We start from the raw sequence: 15,125 nt of genomic DNA, 5'->3' as shown, positions 1-15,125 counted from the left end.
CAATATTATAAACAAAAATAAACTATTTTGGTTTATATTGTTTTATTTAACGAATAATTTACTGATATACATCATTAACCATAATGGGTTCAACTCTTAATATGTAATTTATAATGTCGTTAACGGAAATTATAATTCAGTAAATAGGTACATGCATGATGGTGAATGTATAAATGATTAGCTAATATGTCTTATCCTGAAAATAGGAAGTGAAAATGTTATAATAGTATTAAACTTATTATTATCATCACACCTGAATTTTACGAATTAACTACCAAATATTAACAAAATGATTTTTAAAGTTATAAAATGATAATTTTACATAATAAGGATTAGGACACACAATGTTATTTTTATTTACACTTTTAATACACACATTTAACGACTTTTAAATCATTTGGTTGTTGGGTCAACAACAGTTATTAATATTTTTATATCAATAGTTAATAAAATAACTAATACATAATAAATCAAAATATTTTATGAAAGGAATTAAGACCTACCTACTGCTTAAAAAATCCGTATTTTGTATTAATTATCATGCACATTTCTGAATGAAATTAAAATCATGTAAAGTTAATAGAATGGGTAAGAAGGTGCACTTTTACAGTTTTGTTGTACCGAAGCAGTTTAGGAGAGTATCGATGATAAAAAAGTAAAATATATAAAATTCTATCTGATCTCGTGCACTTGGTTGCCCGTTAATAATAGCAACTATATATGAGACTCGACGGTGATAATTCGAGCATTCTGATAATATACTATTATGCCTACCTGCTGTGGATTGCGGACCTCGCTTGATGAGTGCTTTATATAAATAGTATATTTTATTTTTATATTGATTGTGGACATGCTGATGAGCGGCTATAAGTGCAAATCAGTCACCTTGGTAGCCAATGTGCGAAAATTCAATTGTATGCATGCTTAAACCTGATCTGCCCTATTAACCACTGCAGGCAACCAATAAACAAAAAAAATACCAATTTCTACTAAATATATTAATATTTCTCCAATAACCAATAGCAACTGTGTATAAACAAATATTTCCTTCTTAAAATCCCTGTTTGAGCAACTCTCCGTGTCGGACCTATTGGGTCTAATTGTGAATCTAAACCATTCAGGGCGTCACCCAAAAGCATACGAAAAAATTCATTCAAATCGGCCCATCCGTTTAGGAAGAGTTCAGTGACATACACATGTAAACACTTACAGTAGAACTATATATAATATATAAAGATAAAATTACTGCGGACAAAAAAAATATTAGAAACTTTTAGTTGAATAAGGTTCAATATGGTATACTCATAAATCGTACTTATAAACTGGTTATATTATGGTGGCTTGGTGTGGTGCTGCCGGACCCTCAATCTATGGAAACCCTCTGAGCGTACTTACCAGTCTGCGTTGCTAGCTTCTGGTGGAAATCCAAGATTTTTAACAAAAAAATTCTTGCCACATATACATATGTTTTAACCAACCTTTACTTCCCACACATCACCAGGCTTATGACCTTAGTTGAAGCCTTAATTCGAATAAAAAAATTTAAAAAAAAACCGATTAGGCTATTGATAATATATATTTTTATTATTCATGATTATAGTGATTGAAATAGTAAAATGTTTTTCGTGGAATTTCAGTGTTTATATATTATACTATTGTACATTAAATGCGAATATTGAATCTTTTGATGTCATTGCTAAAAACTCGGTCATCTGGAAAAAAATGTACATGGATCTTTTGTTTATTTTAAAAGATAACATTGTATTTTTTTACTTTCTATTGTTCTGAATTTAAATAAAATTACATTTCAAGCTATGTTAAATGGAGTAAGAATGATTTGTGAAGACAGAATGTTAAGATATTTTACACTATTGTTAAGGATAATCCGTAGGTATACGTTATTTTTTACAGAGTATATTAATATGCTAGCACAATGTATACATTAGTATTATAATACTAGTTTATTGTAGTTCAGAGGAACTCATTTGTTTCTTTCATTTTATATTTCGTATTGTTTTTACATCCAAATATTAATAACGAAAAAAATAGTCAAAAACAAAACAATAGCTCCTATAATAATATACAGTTTACAATTTTTTAATAAAATGATTTGTATTTCATGTAATATATTTTAGTTAAGACAGGTATTTTACAATTATAAAAATATAAATTGATTTTTTATGGCCTTGATGTAGATTAATTTAATATGTGTTACAAATAACACAACGCTTATGGTGTAGAGAATTTAGGATTTCCTAAAATATTATGAATTTCCACCTAGCTGTATGTATCTAATTTTTATTTAATCGATATAAAGTGTTCATATAAATAATACGATTTAAAATTAAATAAAGGGGTTGTAGTATGATAAGTTATGATAAAATATAGTCTTAGCTTCTATCAATCTAAATAGTAAAATACATCTTGTTTCAATAAAACAAAATGATTTTTTATGTAGAAAAGATACTAGCTTAGTTAATAATTGATAAATTACCGATCTCGATGTAATATTATACCAACTATTAAAAAAGGTAAATTTTCAAAAATGTATTTTTCTGTGGAAAAATAAGAAAGTCAAATAAAATATCTGAATTATCAAATAATTTATTTTCATTTATTGTAATAAAAGCTTTTATTTTTGTTTTAACTAGTTACATTTTTCGTTAACTAAAGATTTTACTATTTTAGGATAAACCTAATGAACTTGGTTTTTATTGCTTAAATTGTTCAATGTCTTACATAGAAGTTCCAGAACATTTCGCAATACAAAAAACAATATAAGACTTTGCTTAAGTTACATCTTCTATTTTTTATCGGTAAAGTTTGAAATGGAATGAGAGAGCTTAGAGTGAAAAATTATTCACGGAAAAGAACTTATTTAATTTAGATGAAAGAGCGTATAACTTAGTTGTTAAAATTCGCAGACTTTTTAATGTGAGAAAACTGCATAAATTTACATTTTTAATCATGAAATGACATTCTATTAAAAGTTTCGGTAAAAATGTTTACCAAAAATCTGTAATTTAATTGTATATATTAATAATAGATAATCATTTAATTTTGATGTAAAATGTAAATAGTTACTGAAAATATAAAAATTAAAAGGTTCTATTTATAACAACATCTAAGTCTCATATACATATTATATAAATAATATATAATATATATTTTTTCACATATTATGTATGTATGTTTATATAGTATAACAATGTTTACCTTAAAAATATGTTATTATATCACAATCATAATTTATACTCGTCAAAATTTAAATAGAAATTAAATTCTAATAAGGTAGATATCAAATATTATATGCCCACAAGATAAGGTCTCAATTAGTTTTATGTCAACATTTTTCTATGATAACTGATAATAAGCTTACATTGTTTTATTTTAGAAATATTTTATAAACTATAATATATGAACATATAAAAAAAGTAACGCGTTATGCATTAGGTACATATTGCTTTCTTGATTTTTAATCAAGGTATGGTAATGTAAATGAAAAAAGTCTGAATTCTAAAAACTTCATGATTTTTTTGTTGAATAGGAAAATAATAATTTAATATTAATAAAAATGTAACTCGGTAAAAATGAGTAGGTGGGTAATTAAGCTAGCTTTAATATAAAATATTAATGAGAGAGGTCCGATAACACAACCAAGTGGTATAACGATTTAAATCGACAAAAACTTCGGCGTGAACAGTCCCAGAATTTATTTATTTTTAAACTTTTAATGATAGCTAAAAAGTTGGTTTATAGCTCATTAAAAAGGGATTATCAAGTAGACACAATATATGAAAACAAAAAAAAAAAAATTATTTAATTTTTCACAGTTACAAAAAGAATTATTTTTTTCTACATTTTCATTTAGCTGAGTAGATTTCTAAAACTGAATTTTGTTGTTTGGGGTCTTGATTTTCTTGGAGAAGTGCAGTGAAGATTTCTAAAACTTCATCTCCAATCATTAATTCACTACAATGTTTAAAACAAAGTGAAAAACAAAGTAAAAAATCGCCCAATAAAAGGTATTTAAATTTTTTTAAAGCTGTGTAGTGAATTAATTATTAAAGATAAAGTTGTGCAAATCTTCACATTACTTCTACTACTCAATGTAAACCTAACAAGATCCAAAACAAAAAAATTCACTCACCGGAGATCTATCTCACTAAATGAAAATGATTTGTTTTTTGCAGGGCTGTACACACTGACGTTATATAAATATTAAATACATACATATTACATACAGTCAATACATTTTTAAAAATTAAAAATCAAAAATGTTTACATGCCGATCTCTGACTTGCAAAGCTGTTTTTAATATATATTTTAAAAAATCCAAGGGTTGGGGGGTAGTTATGGTGTAATGACCTATTTTTACCCCTTTGCTGGCACACTTATTTAATTCAGATGCATATTTTTTACTTCATGAAGCGATAAATAATTTAAGTAGAAACTAGAGCTAACAGAATATTAGGAAAAAAACATATTAAAAGGTAACTTATATAACTTAAGTATATCATGAAACAATAATGATTCAAGTATGGCAAATATTCAGTGCCATGTTACACATTAAACAGTAAAAAATGCACAAAAAGTGGCAAGAAATTAGCATATTAATGTTTATTATCGATACGATTAGATTGATAAGTTACATGCACTTATGTTTATTATATAGTTTATGTGTTTTATGTTATACTTGAAAAACTACCTACAATTAATGTATAATTTTTAAATAATCAAATATTTAAATATTTTCAAAAGTTTGAACTAATCTTCTTCATACTAGTTAATGCCAAAAAACTTTTAAAAAATTATATCCAGTATCATATTTGCTTATATTATTGTATTTCAGATCATAGTTATGTTTGTGTTTTTGTATTAGCTTACACTCTTTAATATACATACAAATAAATAATAAATGATTTGAATACACTCGGAATACTAGTTAGCTATGCAGTCCAGGGATGAGATTGGCTAGCGTACATATACCAACTTGATTAAAATCCAAAAGTGGCTATGTGAAAAAAATTTATTCCTTAATTTTGGAAAAACTTATATTTTACTACATTACCTATATAGTTTATTCTAATAAATCAAATAAAACAAGTCTATATATACATGATTACGTTTATTTGAATAAATATGTATATAAATGCCAAACCTTCATAAAAATAGTTAAAAATGTAAATATTTAGGTACAGAAATGTGTCATAATCTTATATGGAATGATATCATGCGACTAGTAACAAATAAATAAATCAAAATAATGTATACTTTTAAAAATATGTCAGATATCTTAGAACTTAAGAAAATTATTAGAGTATTGTATCAAGCATTAATAAAGTCTACGATTAATCATGGCATTTATATATGGGGCATGTAAGAAACAATTATAGACCCATTAAAATAAATACTATTTTAATTCGTTTTACAATTTTCTTCAACGTATAAAATTAAATAAATGTAGTTAAGTTTCTAACGTTATTTTTTTCAAAAAAAGGATCATATTATTTTTTATTAGAGGAACTGAAACTATATTCCTGGACTTTTTTATTATAAAATATATATACTATTTGAATAAATTATTAAGTTTTAAATATTTTAATAGTTTTATATTACAACTTTTTTCAAAAATAATTTTTATATTCAGTTTTTGTTCATATTAGCTTGGCTATCATAACTCATGTAGTATCATGGTTAAAGTCTACCTTGGTCCTCTGCCCAGCACATATTTATGGGGGTGATGTGTCACAACAAGCTATCACATATCAGCATAACTTAAATTCAGTAAAAAGAAAATAATGTCTATACCTTAATTTAATCCCACCGTGTATAATATATTAAATAATAACTTAAAATAGTATTGTGTGCACGTACATTTTTAGGTATCCGATTATACCCTAACAATTACCCAAAGTTGTCATTTTTATTATCATTTATCGTTTAGATTAATAGTTAGTTTCGTTTAATAAGAACATTTTTATTCAAACAATACTTTAGTCAGAAATTATTGTTTATTTTTTTTATTTTTTGCGGTCTAATAATTTAAAAAAATATATTAAAAATATTTGTTTACCTAAATCAAATATCCAATTAGTTCTAAACGTATACTAAATACAATTCAAATTTATATAATTTAATTAAAATCTAAAATCCAAACAAATATTTTTTTTTTTTTTTTATCGAACGAAAAATTTCAACGCCAATAATTGTGAGAGCGTACAGTTATTTAATTAAATTTTTTTATTTTTTCATTCCATTATATACTAGAAAAAACTACTTTTGCGTTCTATGTAAAATGAGTTTAGTTTACATGCAAGAGTTTAACAAATATGTTATTGATATTTTAAAACCTTTTAATTTTCAACTAATCAATTGTTTTTTAATAGTATTGAAATTATTATTTGGTAATTTGGCAGTAGTAAAAAAATCAATTACAATGTGTATCTTCAGCTATTTATCTTAAATATGCTTCTGAAGAATAAATTATACTAACTCATATTTACAAACTCAATTTTTAACTTATTGTATGATGTATTAGTTTTAAATTTAAAGCATTAGTAATATTACATACAATTAGGTATTGGGATCGATATTAAACTTACCTGTTTGAAAACTTGATTTAGAATCAAATAATCGATTGTTTTAAAATAAAATGTTTATAATATAGAAATAAAAATACTGTTGAAAAATTTAAAAATTAATTATAATTTTTAGTTATTTTGATAATCCATTTGTTATTATAATTTACTTTGCTTACATCCGAAATGCTTCAAAAAAAAAATACCTTGCATTAAAATGAAAAGAAAATGGCATTTATTTGTATAATTGAGTATATTTTATACTCAACGTACATAATACAATATTATATAAGTTATATATCTGTTTGAAACTACAGTACTTTATTTAAAAGCTTAGTGACATTTGCACAGCATCAACGAGTAAATTATAGAAACTGTATTATTCAAATATATTTCAAGTTACCTATGTTAGAAAAGGATTAAAAATGTAAACTTGGTAAGTAGTAGAAAAGTTTTGATAAAATGTGAATGCGTAAGGGAAACAGTGGATTTACGTTGACATTATATAGTAATTCAAAAGTTGGTTTACCAATTCCAAGTAATATTGTATGTACACATAAAGAATGTGTAAAAAATAAATTTACTTTAAGAAGTGATAAAAAAAACCATTGTATATAAAATATGTAAAACCTAAATATTTGATAAATATGCATTTATCGAGCCTGAACCACGACATAACTAGGCGCCTGATGGTTTAAATTATCTTTTTTCAAAGTAGCTCATCTATATTAGCAGGATACATAACAAATGGTACTTAAAGTATTTCTACTATTTATAAGTACGTAGTTAAAAAGTATTATTTGTACGTATCTGTACATCCAGTTGAAGTAGATACCATTCTTAACATATTCATCAAAGTTATAAAAGTTATAATTACTTAGTGTACTTGTGCTATTTTAGTTTTTTTATAATTTATCAGCCCACTGAAGAATAATGAATTTGAATATTATTAAATATTATGGCACAAAATTGAAGTGATCTGCGAAAGGAAGCAATGTAATATGCGAAATAAATTTTTCTTAGGTACCTTATGTGTGTACCTAATTTGATTTTTTGACTTTAACTGCCCATTTGTCCAGCTTTCTCGTAGTTTGCAACATTTTACTTAAAACTAATATAATGAAATGATTATCAGCATAAAACAACGTCTTCAATATTTGCTGTATCGAATGTAGCTAATGTTTATTTATACTTAGATTATTGAATACAAATAATACTTACAGATTTTTATAATTATTTTATCTTTGATTATTCTTATTATTTAATATTATTCTAATAAATAAAAGTACTTGTGTATGAAAAAAAATGAATTACTTGGTAATTAATTATTTCTTGCACTTTTCTGAAGCCAACGTTTTGTTGATTTCAAATAAATTAATAATCAATAATAGGTTTTACAATGGAACTGTTATTAAAAATTGTCCCTTTTCATTTTTTATTTAAGTGAAATTTAATTTTGAACGTATTTTTTTAAAATAAAAAAACTATTTAATAAAGTAGCTAGGTAAATTTTTTTAATATATTATGATTCATAATTATTATTATGCTTAGCTTCAGCGCCTTTATGACTAGTAAATGTTTTATTTATGTTTCATGGCTTGTTAATATTAAATATTTTTTGTTTTAAGAAGAAAAACAAAAAAGTAGTAAATATAGTTTAAGTAAATGAGTATATACAGACAACTTTATTTTTATGAAATTTAACTTTCATTTTTTTTTCGCTAACATAATATTGTGATAACACCCCCTTAAGGGTGATGTTGTTATTTTCTCTTACTTGCACGAAAGTTTAATTTTTCGTGCTAGTTGAAGTGTTGGACAATTATCTTTTTCCATCTGGAGTAGAGTAAATACTTTTTTGTCTTGCTGTGTTTTATAAGTGTTTTCCTCCCCTTTCAGTAGCCGTAAAAGTTACTGTCCATATCAGATTAATATATATAGGTATATACATGTACGTATCGATACATTTCATCTAATGTATCAAATACAAGCTGGTAGTTGGGTTACTGACGTGTGGTCTTACAAAAGAGTTTGGTCAATCTTGACGCTGAGAACGACCACAAAAGTTCATTATGGATTACGGTCAGACACTATATTACAGTAGGGTCTCGATAATCCGAACGAGATTGGGGAAAGGGGTCGTTCGGATTACCGATTTGTTCGGATTACCTATGACTTAATAAAAACAACAATTTTATTGTAATTTAAGTTATTAAATTTATTTTTATCTGTATTAATCATTGAATAATGTATAATTATAAATGTATATATGCAAATTATATATGTATGTGTATATGAACCTTATTTAAAATATTGATTTATTTTTTTTTGTACACTGGCTCCTATTTGGTGATTAAATGCCTTGTCCCGCAAACGTCTCAGCAACATTACTTCTTCGCAGCTTTCAACGTTTTGTTCAGCCCACTCGATGGCCGTAGTCAACGCTTTTGTGGCTTTTGAAGCAGATACTTTTGAAGGAGGCAAAAATTCTTCATCTTCTTCCTTCTCAATATCTTCTTTGGTCACTGCCTGAATGATTTCATCATCAGTTAAAATTTCTTGGTGCTGTATCTCTTCATCGCAGCCCTCTGATGCCCACTGTTGAATTTCATCCTCAGAGATGACTGTGTTTGGAGTCAACTTGACTAAAAGTGGGGTGAAGATAATGCTGCCTTCCTGAACTTCAGTAGTTTCGTTCACAGCAACCAGGTGTGGACTAAGGTTTTTCCATGACATTTTTATCAGATTTTACGAGACAGATAACTAACAGTTAGCCAAGTTAAAAACAACATCTTTAAGATTGATTTTTTTCAAAGCTACCACCAAGTCATTTCCGTTTTCTTCGTCCGCCAAAATGTTCGTAAGTAAAGTTTTTCGGTAATTCAATTTTATGTTTTGGATAACATTTTGATCCATTGGTTGAATACGAGCAGTTGTATTTGGTGGAAGAAACATCGCAAAAATGTTGCCATCTTCACTACGAAGTTCTTCTACAGATGGGTGACCTGGGCAGTTATCCAATTGCAATACAGCTTCCATAGGAAAATTAATTGAAGAAAGATGATGACGAACGCTAGGAACAAATTCAGTGTTGAACCAATCTAAAAATAAATCTCTTGTAACCCACGCATTTTTCTGCCCTCGGTAGTACACAGGAAGTGTAACCGATTTAAATGCACGAGGCTTGTGAGCTTTTCCTACAACAAGTAAACGAAGTTTATGGTTGCCCGTTGCATTTGCGCAAGGCATAAAAGTGACTCTTTCTTTCATAATTTTTCTACCGGGAGCTGCCTTTTCTGTAGATGACACTAAAGTGTGGTCAGGTAACATTCGCCAAAATAATCCAGATTCGTCAGCATTGTAAATTTGTTCTGCTTTAAATTTTTTTTGTATGACAAGTTGTTCAAATTCTTCTTGGAACGGTTTGATGGAGTCTTCTTTACTCGAAAGTTTTTCACCGGAAATTTTGAGACGCCTTATCCCATGACGCTTTTTAAAGTTGTCTAACCAACCTTTGCACGCATTAAAAGTATGGTTATTTTTTGAGAATTGGCGGTGAAAAGATCGTGCTTTTTCACAAAGCATTTCACCACTCACTGGAAAGTGTAAACGTCTTTGTTGAATATACCACATGAAAACTGCACTCTCAACATTTGGATTCTCTGGTTGTTTTAACGTTTTACGCTTACCTGGACCGTTTTCCGTTTCACTGATAAACTTCTCTAATTTTTCCTTGTTCTTTTTAATATCACTGATGGTAGATACACCTATACCAAATTGTCTTGAGATGGCACTGTAGCTGGTCCCCTTATTAATTAACTTTATTACTTCTAACTTATCCTGTAATTTTAATGTAACATGCTTACGTGGAGCCATTTCAAGAAAAACACGCAAATAAATGTTCCAAATACGTACGATCTTTATGTACACACAATCGACACACAACTGACAAACGTAATCAACGTTCATATCTAACATCTCATATCTAAACGACGTACACGTGCGATGTTCTAACGTAATCGACAAATTTTATTATTGGGAAATACCAGCGATGCGATAATTTTCAAGCTCGTTCGGATTACCGCGTCTTTCGGATTAGCCTGTGTTCGGATTATCGAGACCCTACTGTATGTTGATTCTATCAACACATAAATCCTTTGTTGCATCATATCATACAACCTCCTTGCATTAAGTACACATTTAAACATTTTACATTCTCATATTATCGAAATAGTATGGTACCAATCAGTTCATATCGCGGATGTTATTTAGAAAAAATTAAAAGAAATTAAATCAAATTATATAAATAAAATTGATAGAAATCAACACACATTTTATAAATACATACAATAATTGTTGTTAAAAGTCAAACATGATGCACCGAAGCAAAGCGATATTAAACTCTTTCGATTTCGATGGCTGTGTTACTAAGTAGGTACTATTGCAGTTGTAATATTGGTAAGAGCTGAAGACGTGACAAAAATAGTAAGTAGGTGCTTGTAATTTGTAGTTCTGTAGCTCGTACAGTAAGGCAATTTTAGTATGGGGTGAAAGGTAGGCCTCGCCTACTAACATCCCTTGCCATACACGTCACACACGATTGAAATAGTTCACTTCCCGTCCTTTCCAGTAATATACAGTTATTTGAAAATAAAATATAATAGTATTAATAAAATGTAAAGCATTATAATATTATTATTATTATTATTATTATGTTGTAAACCTTTATTTTTTTTACCTATTTGTAATTGACTCCAAAGTCACTACGAAATAAATAGTTTTATTTATTGCTACCTAATTTATTTTCATGTGGATTACGTAATTTGTTGAAACCATTTAAAGTAATGTATTTCACTTCAGATTTGAACAAAATATTCTACAACAATTTTATCATTTGAATTAGTTAAAAAATAGTATATTTGTATGCTTCCCGACACATAATAAATTCGGTCGGAGAACCATAGCAATTGCATTAGCTCACCTTAGACGTTATGCTTAACACCTCAAATTACTTTTTTATGTCATTCCAACGAACAGAACTAAACTCATATGTTTTCCCAATGTATATTCATGCATGTACCTATTATATTAAGGTGGCGAACGCAGTAGTTCTGTAGTGAAGTATATTAGTTTTTTGCTGTTTTGAAAACGGGCGTTGTCACTTGTCTCACTGGTTGTCAATCGACGTAATGCTTCCCATTGGTTGTTGGGTGTATATATGTATGTATGTATGTATGTATGTATGTATGTATGTACTATATATATATATATATATTTAAATAAATATCTAGCAGTAGGTAAATTAACAGAAATCCGCATAACGATTGTCGTTACTGCAATCGATGTTTTCGGGAATGCATGAAAAATGTATGATTCATGATTTTTTAAAACCATCCACCGATTTAACATTTTTTAACAAATATGGGTTCGTGAAAATCATTATAATGGCCAGTAAAATAATCGTCAGTCTCCCATAATCCAGACTTACATTAGATTGAAGGATGGTTAATCGAAAATCATAATTAAATCAAAATCAGTGAACAATAAATAACACCATTCAATGTTTCATTGTTTTGCCCTGTTTCTTTGAACCGATTTGTAAAGGTAATTCTGATTATAGTCTAGTTTAGTACCGGATCACTTCCAAAATAGTTGATACTTTGCATAATTTCTCCTTACGAGGTTTCAATGCCTTATTCAATCTCCTAAATTTTCATTTCTATATGTGTGATGTAAGCAAGTATATTGGAACCCAATTTTGACATAAAATGACATTATGGCAAGTCAGTACTGATCTATTGTTTTCCTATGTTTGCTCATTTAACTGTATCATGAATAATTATTAATTTTATTCAACACATTATATATTCCTATATGATTAAAACAATAAATTATATATGAATGTGGTTATGAAACACACATTTGAATCTAATTATATAGTATATTTGCTGTACTCATATACTCATCATTGCACTAAACGAACTAATATATATCAGACATATTTATATTCATTGCTAATCTTGTAATTTTTTTAAACTGGATTTATCATTTTTTAATGTAAAAATAATAAATACATTAAACGCAAATTATAAACGTATTTTCTATTCATCTCATATTTAAAGTCATCAAGATACTCCGATTATTTCAAATCAGATACATCTTGGTGATATTGTAGTAAACGGTGTCTAGATAGTGAATCTGTTCGTTTCATACTAAACATTCCTATACATCCTTATTATTCAATCGATAAAATTATAATTGATTAATTCCTAATATTTCCATTCAATATAGTTGTGTCCATAGTTAAGGTTGGTAAAGGTCCCAACAGAATTTCAGAAGTTCTTCGTTTTATAAATGCAACTTTATTAAAAGTGGATAATGAGTAGTGTAAAAAATACATTTATGAGTTACACAAGTATCTCACATCCATCTCATGGTTATAGTCCAGTCGCTCAAGTACCATGATATTAGCTCATAAGAAAATAGATGCGAAAGTATTGAGTTTAAATGTATTAGTTAACTTATGAGGTAATAAAACTGATGGATCTGGAATTTGTAAGAAATCAACATCTGTATTCAAAGTGGGACAAGATCCCATGACCTCTTGTATGTTCTCAACTGTTCATGAATCTAATTTTTCATACATAATCAATACTCCATTTAATTTTGTTTTTAATTCATGTTTTTTTTTTCATATAGAGGCCAATTTTTTTTTCATTTCTATTTGTTAATTTGTAACATTTTTGCTTATATTTTTCACTGGTTATTAATTCAAATTAATTGTTATAGTATAATAGTATATAAGCAATTTTATTTTTATACACACGATTGGTCAAATAAACCATTAAGTAGTTTATATTCAATAAATAAAAATAAATATTGATAATTAGGTATAACGCATATATCAATAACATATTAGCATCTAGAATGTTTATAAATTGTTCATGAAATGACTGTTCATTGTTGGGTATTTGGTAATGATTCACGTAACCAACATTCTCGTTAGTTGGGTGTATTCAATACTCAGCCAGGTATGCAGGCTGAATCCTACTGTAGTACAGTGGGTATTGTAATTGACGAGGCCAGGTTTACTTTACCTAATTAATAGCCATGGAGTGTGTTATCCGGATATCCGTACGCGATAATATTATCCAGCGGTGTACATAAAGAGGGTGGGCTATCTGCTTACTAACCATGTTAAAATATTAAAAAAATAATCAGCATTAAAAACTTGAAATGTAAAAATAATGTTTTTGATAAAATATTAAACATACTTTACTTAATTATCCACTAGCTGGTCTGAATCACGTGTATTACCTAATTATAGCTGATACTTACACATAATATTGTAATTATATATAAAATACCTTTAGAAAATGATAACTTTGCGTTAATGGATTTTTTGTTATAATCAAAAAACACAATTGAAGAATTATTATCTTACATGAATAATAGATACGATATGCACACGATGCTGCACATATTATGAAATTAAAAAAAATATGTATGAAATCGGTTTGTTGTCCAGCACTTTTCGTGTATACCTTATACTCGTATTAATAATAAATAGTAAAATACGAAAAGTGATTCTGAGCGGATACATTGTGTCAAACTCTACCACCAAAAATATTTTGAAAAAATTAAGTTGTTTATATAATGTGCCATTAGTAGTTACTAGTATTTATTTTTCTATTAGTAGTATAGTAATAGTTTAATTAATTTTTTTTCAAAAAAAAATATCAAGTACCGAAGTATATTTATGATCTTTAATGTTAAGATAAACATACCGTAGTACGATGTAATTATATGAAAATGCTATTATTAACTGATGAAATTCCTATTAATAACTTAAAACTATTCTACATATTTCTAAATTGTTGGTATGCTTATGTACTAAATAAAAGTATCCCTCTTACTGTTAATAAGTTGCAACACCGTATGAATATTATTTTTTGAACCAAAATAAATAACTAGAATCATTATTTTTAGTTTAACCCTTTCAGTCGATGCCACATACATATTTTACTAATAACTTAACAAATCCAGTTAAAATCAGTATTTTTGAAAACAAAATGTTGAGAATATATTTATTTTTTGATAAATAAAATTCTTCTACTGTATTTAATGAAAATTCTGGTTTTTGTTGTTTAAAATATTTACATTTTCTTAAAGGGTAGTCAGCGTCCTGATATAATTTGAAACAACATTGAAACATGCAATGACTCGTATTATATAATGCGTCAGTTGGTCTAGTTGAAATTTGAATGTTTATGTGTATTTGCGTTGTGTCAGTGCAACAGAGTTAACACATTTTGTCAACGCCTGAGCTTGAAATAAATAAAACAGTATTCTTATGATTTTTATAATTTTAAATTAACAATTTATGAAATTATGTGTATAGAGTTAGATTAGTAAAGCATAGAATTCCAGATGCCCCTCAAAATGTTAGCCTTCTCCTCCGCTCATAAAAACTTTAAATACTTTTATCTAAATAACTACTTACTAATTCAATTTTTACATATTGGAATAGGTACTCTGAAAAAT

General features: G+C 27.3%; 2 protein-coding genes across 2 annotated transcripts in view; one reads left to right on the top strand and one right to left on the bottom strand.

Moving 5' to 3' along the window:
• LOC111026782 (neurexin-1-like) overlaps positions 1–15,125 on the top strand; it is a 235,915-nt gene that overhangs the window by 19,961 nt on the left and 200,829 nt on the right. The gene's annotated exons all lie outside the window — the stretch shown is intronic.
• LOC111026751 (jerky protein homolog-like) lies at positions 9,345–10,457 on the bottom strand. Its single transcript, XM_022304882.1, has one exon. It carries the CDS (start codon positions 10,455–10,457, stop codon positions 9,345–9,347), a length of 1,113 nt encoding a protein of 370 aa, XP_022160574.1.

Source organism: Myzus persicae, unplaced genomic scaffold (genome assembly GCF_001856785.1).
Source record: "Myzus persicae strain clone G006 unplaced genomic scaffold, MPER_G0061.0, whole genome shotgun sequence".
Lineage (NCBI taxonomy): Eukaryota > Metazoa > Arthropoda > Insecta > Hemiptera > Aphididae > Myzus > Myzus persicae.
This window is presented reverse-complemented; position numbering and strand designations above follow the sequence as displayed.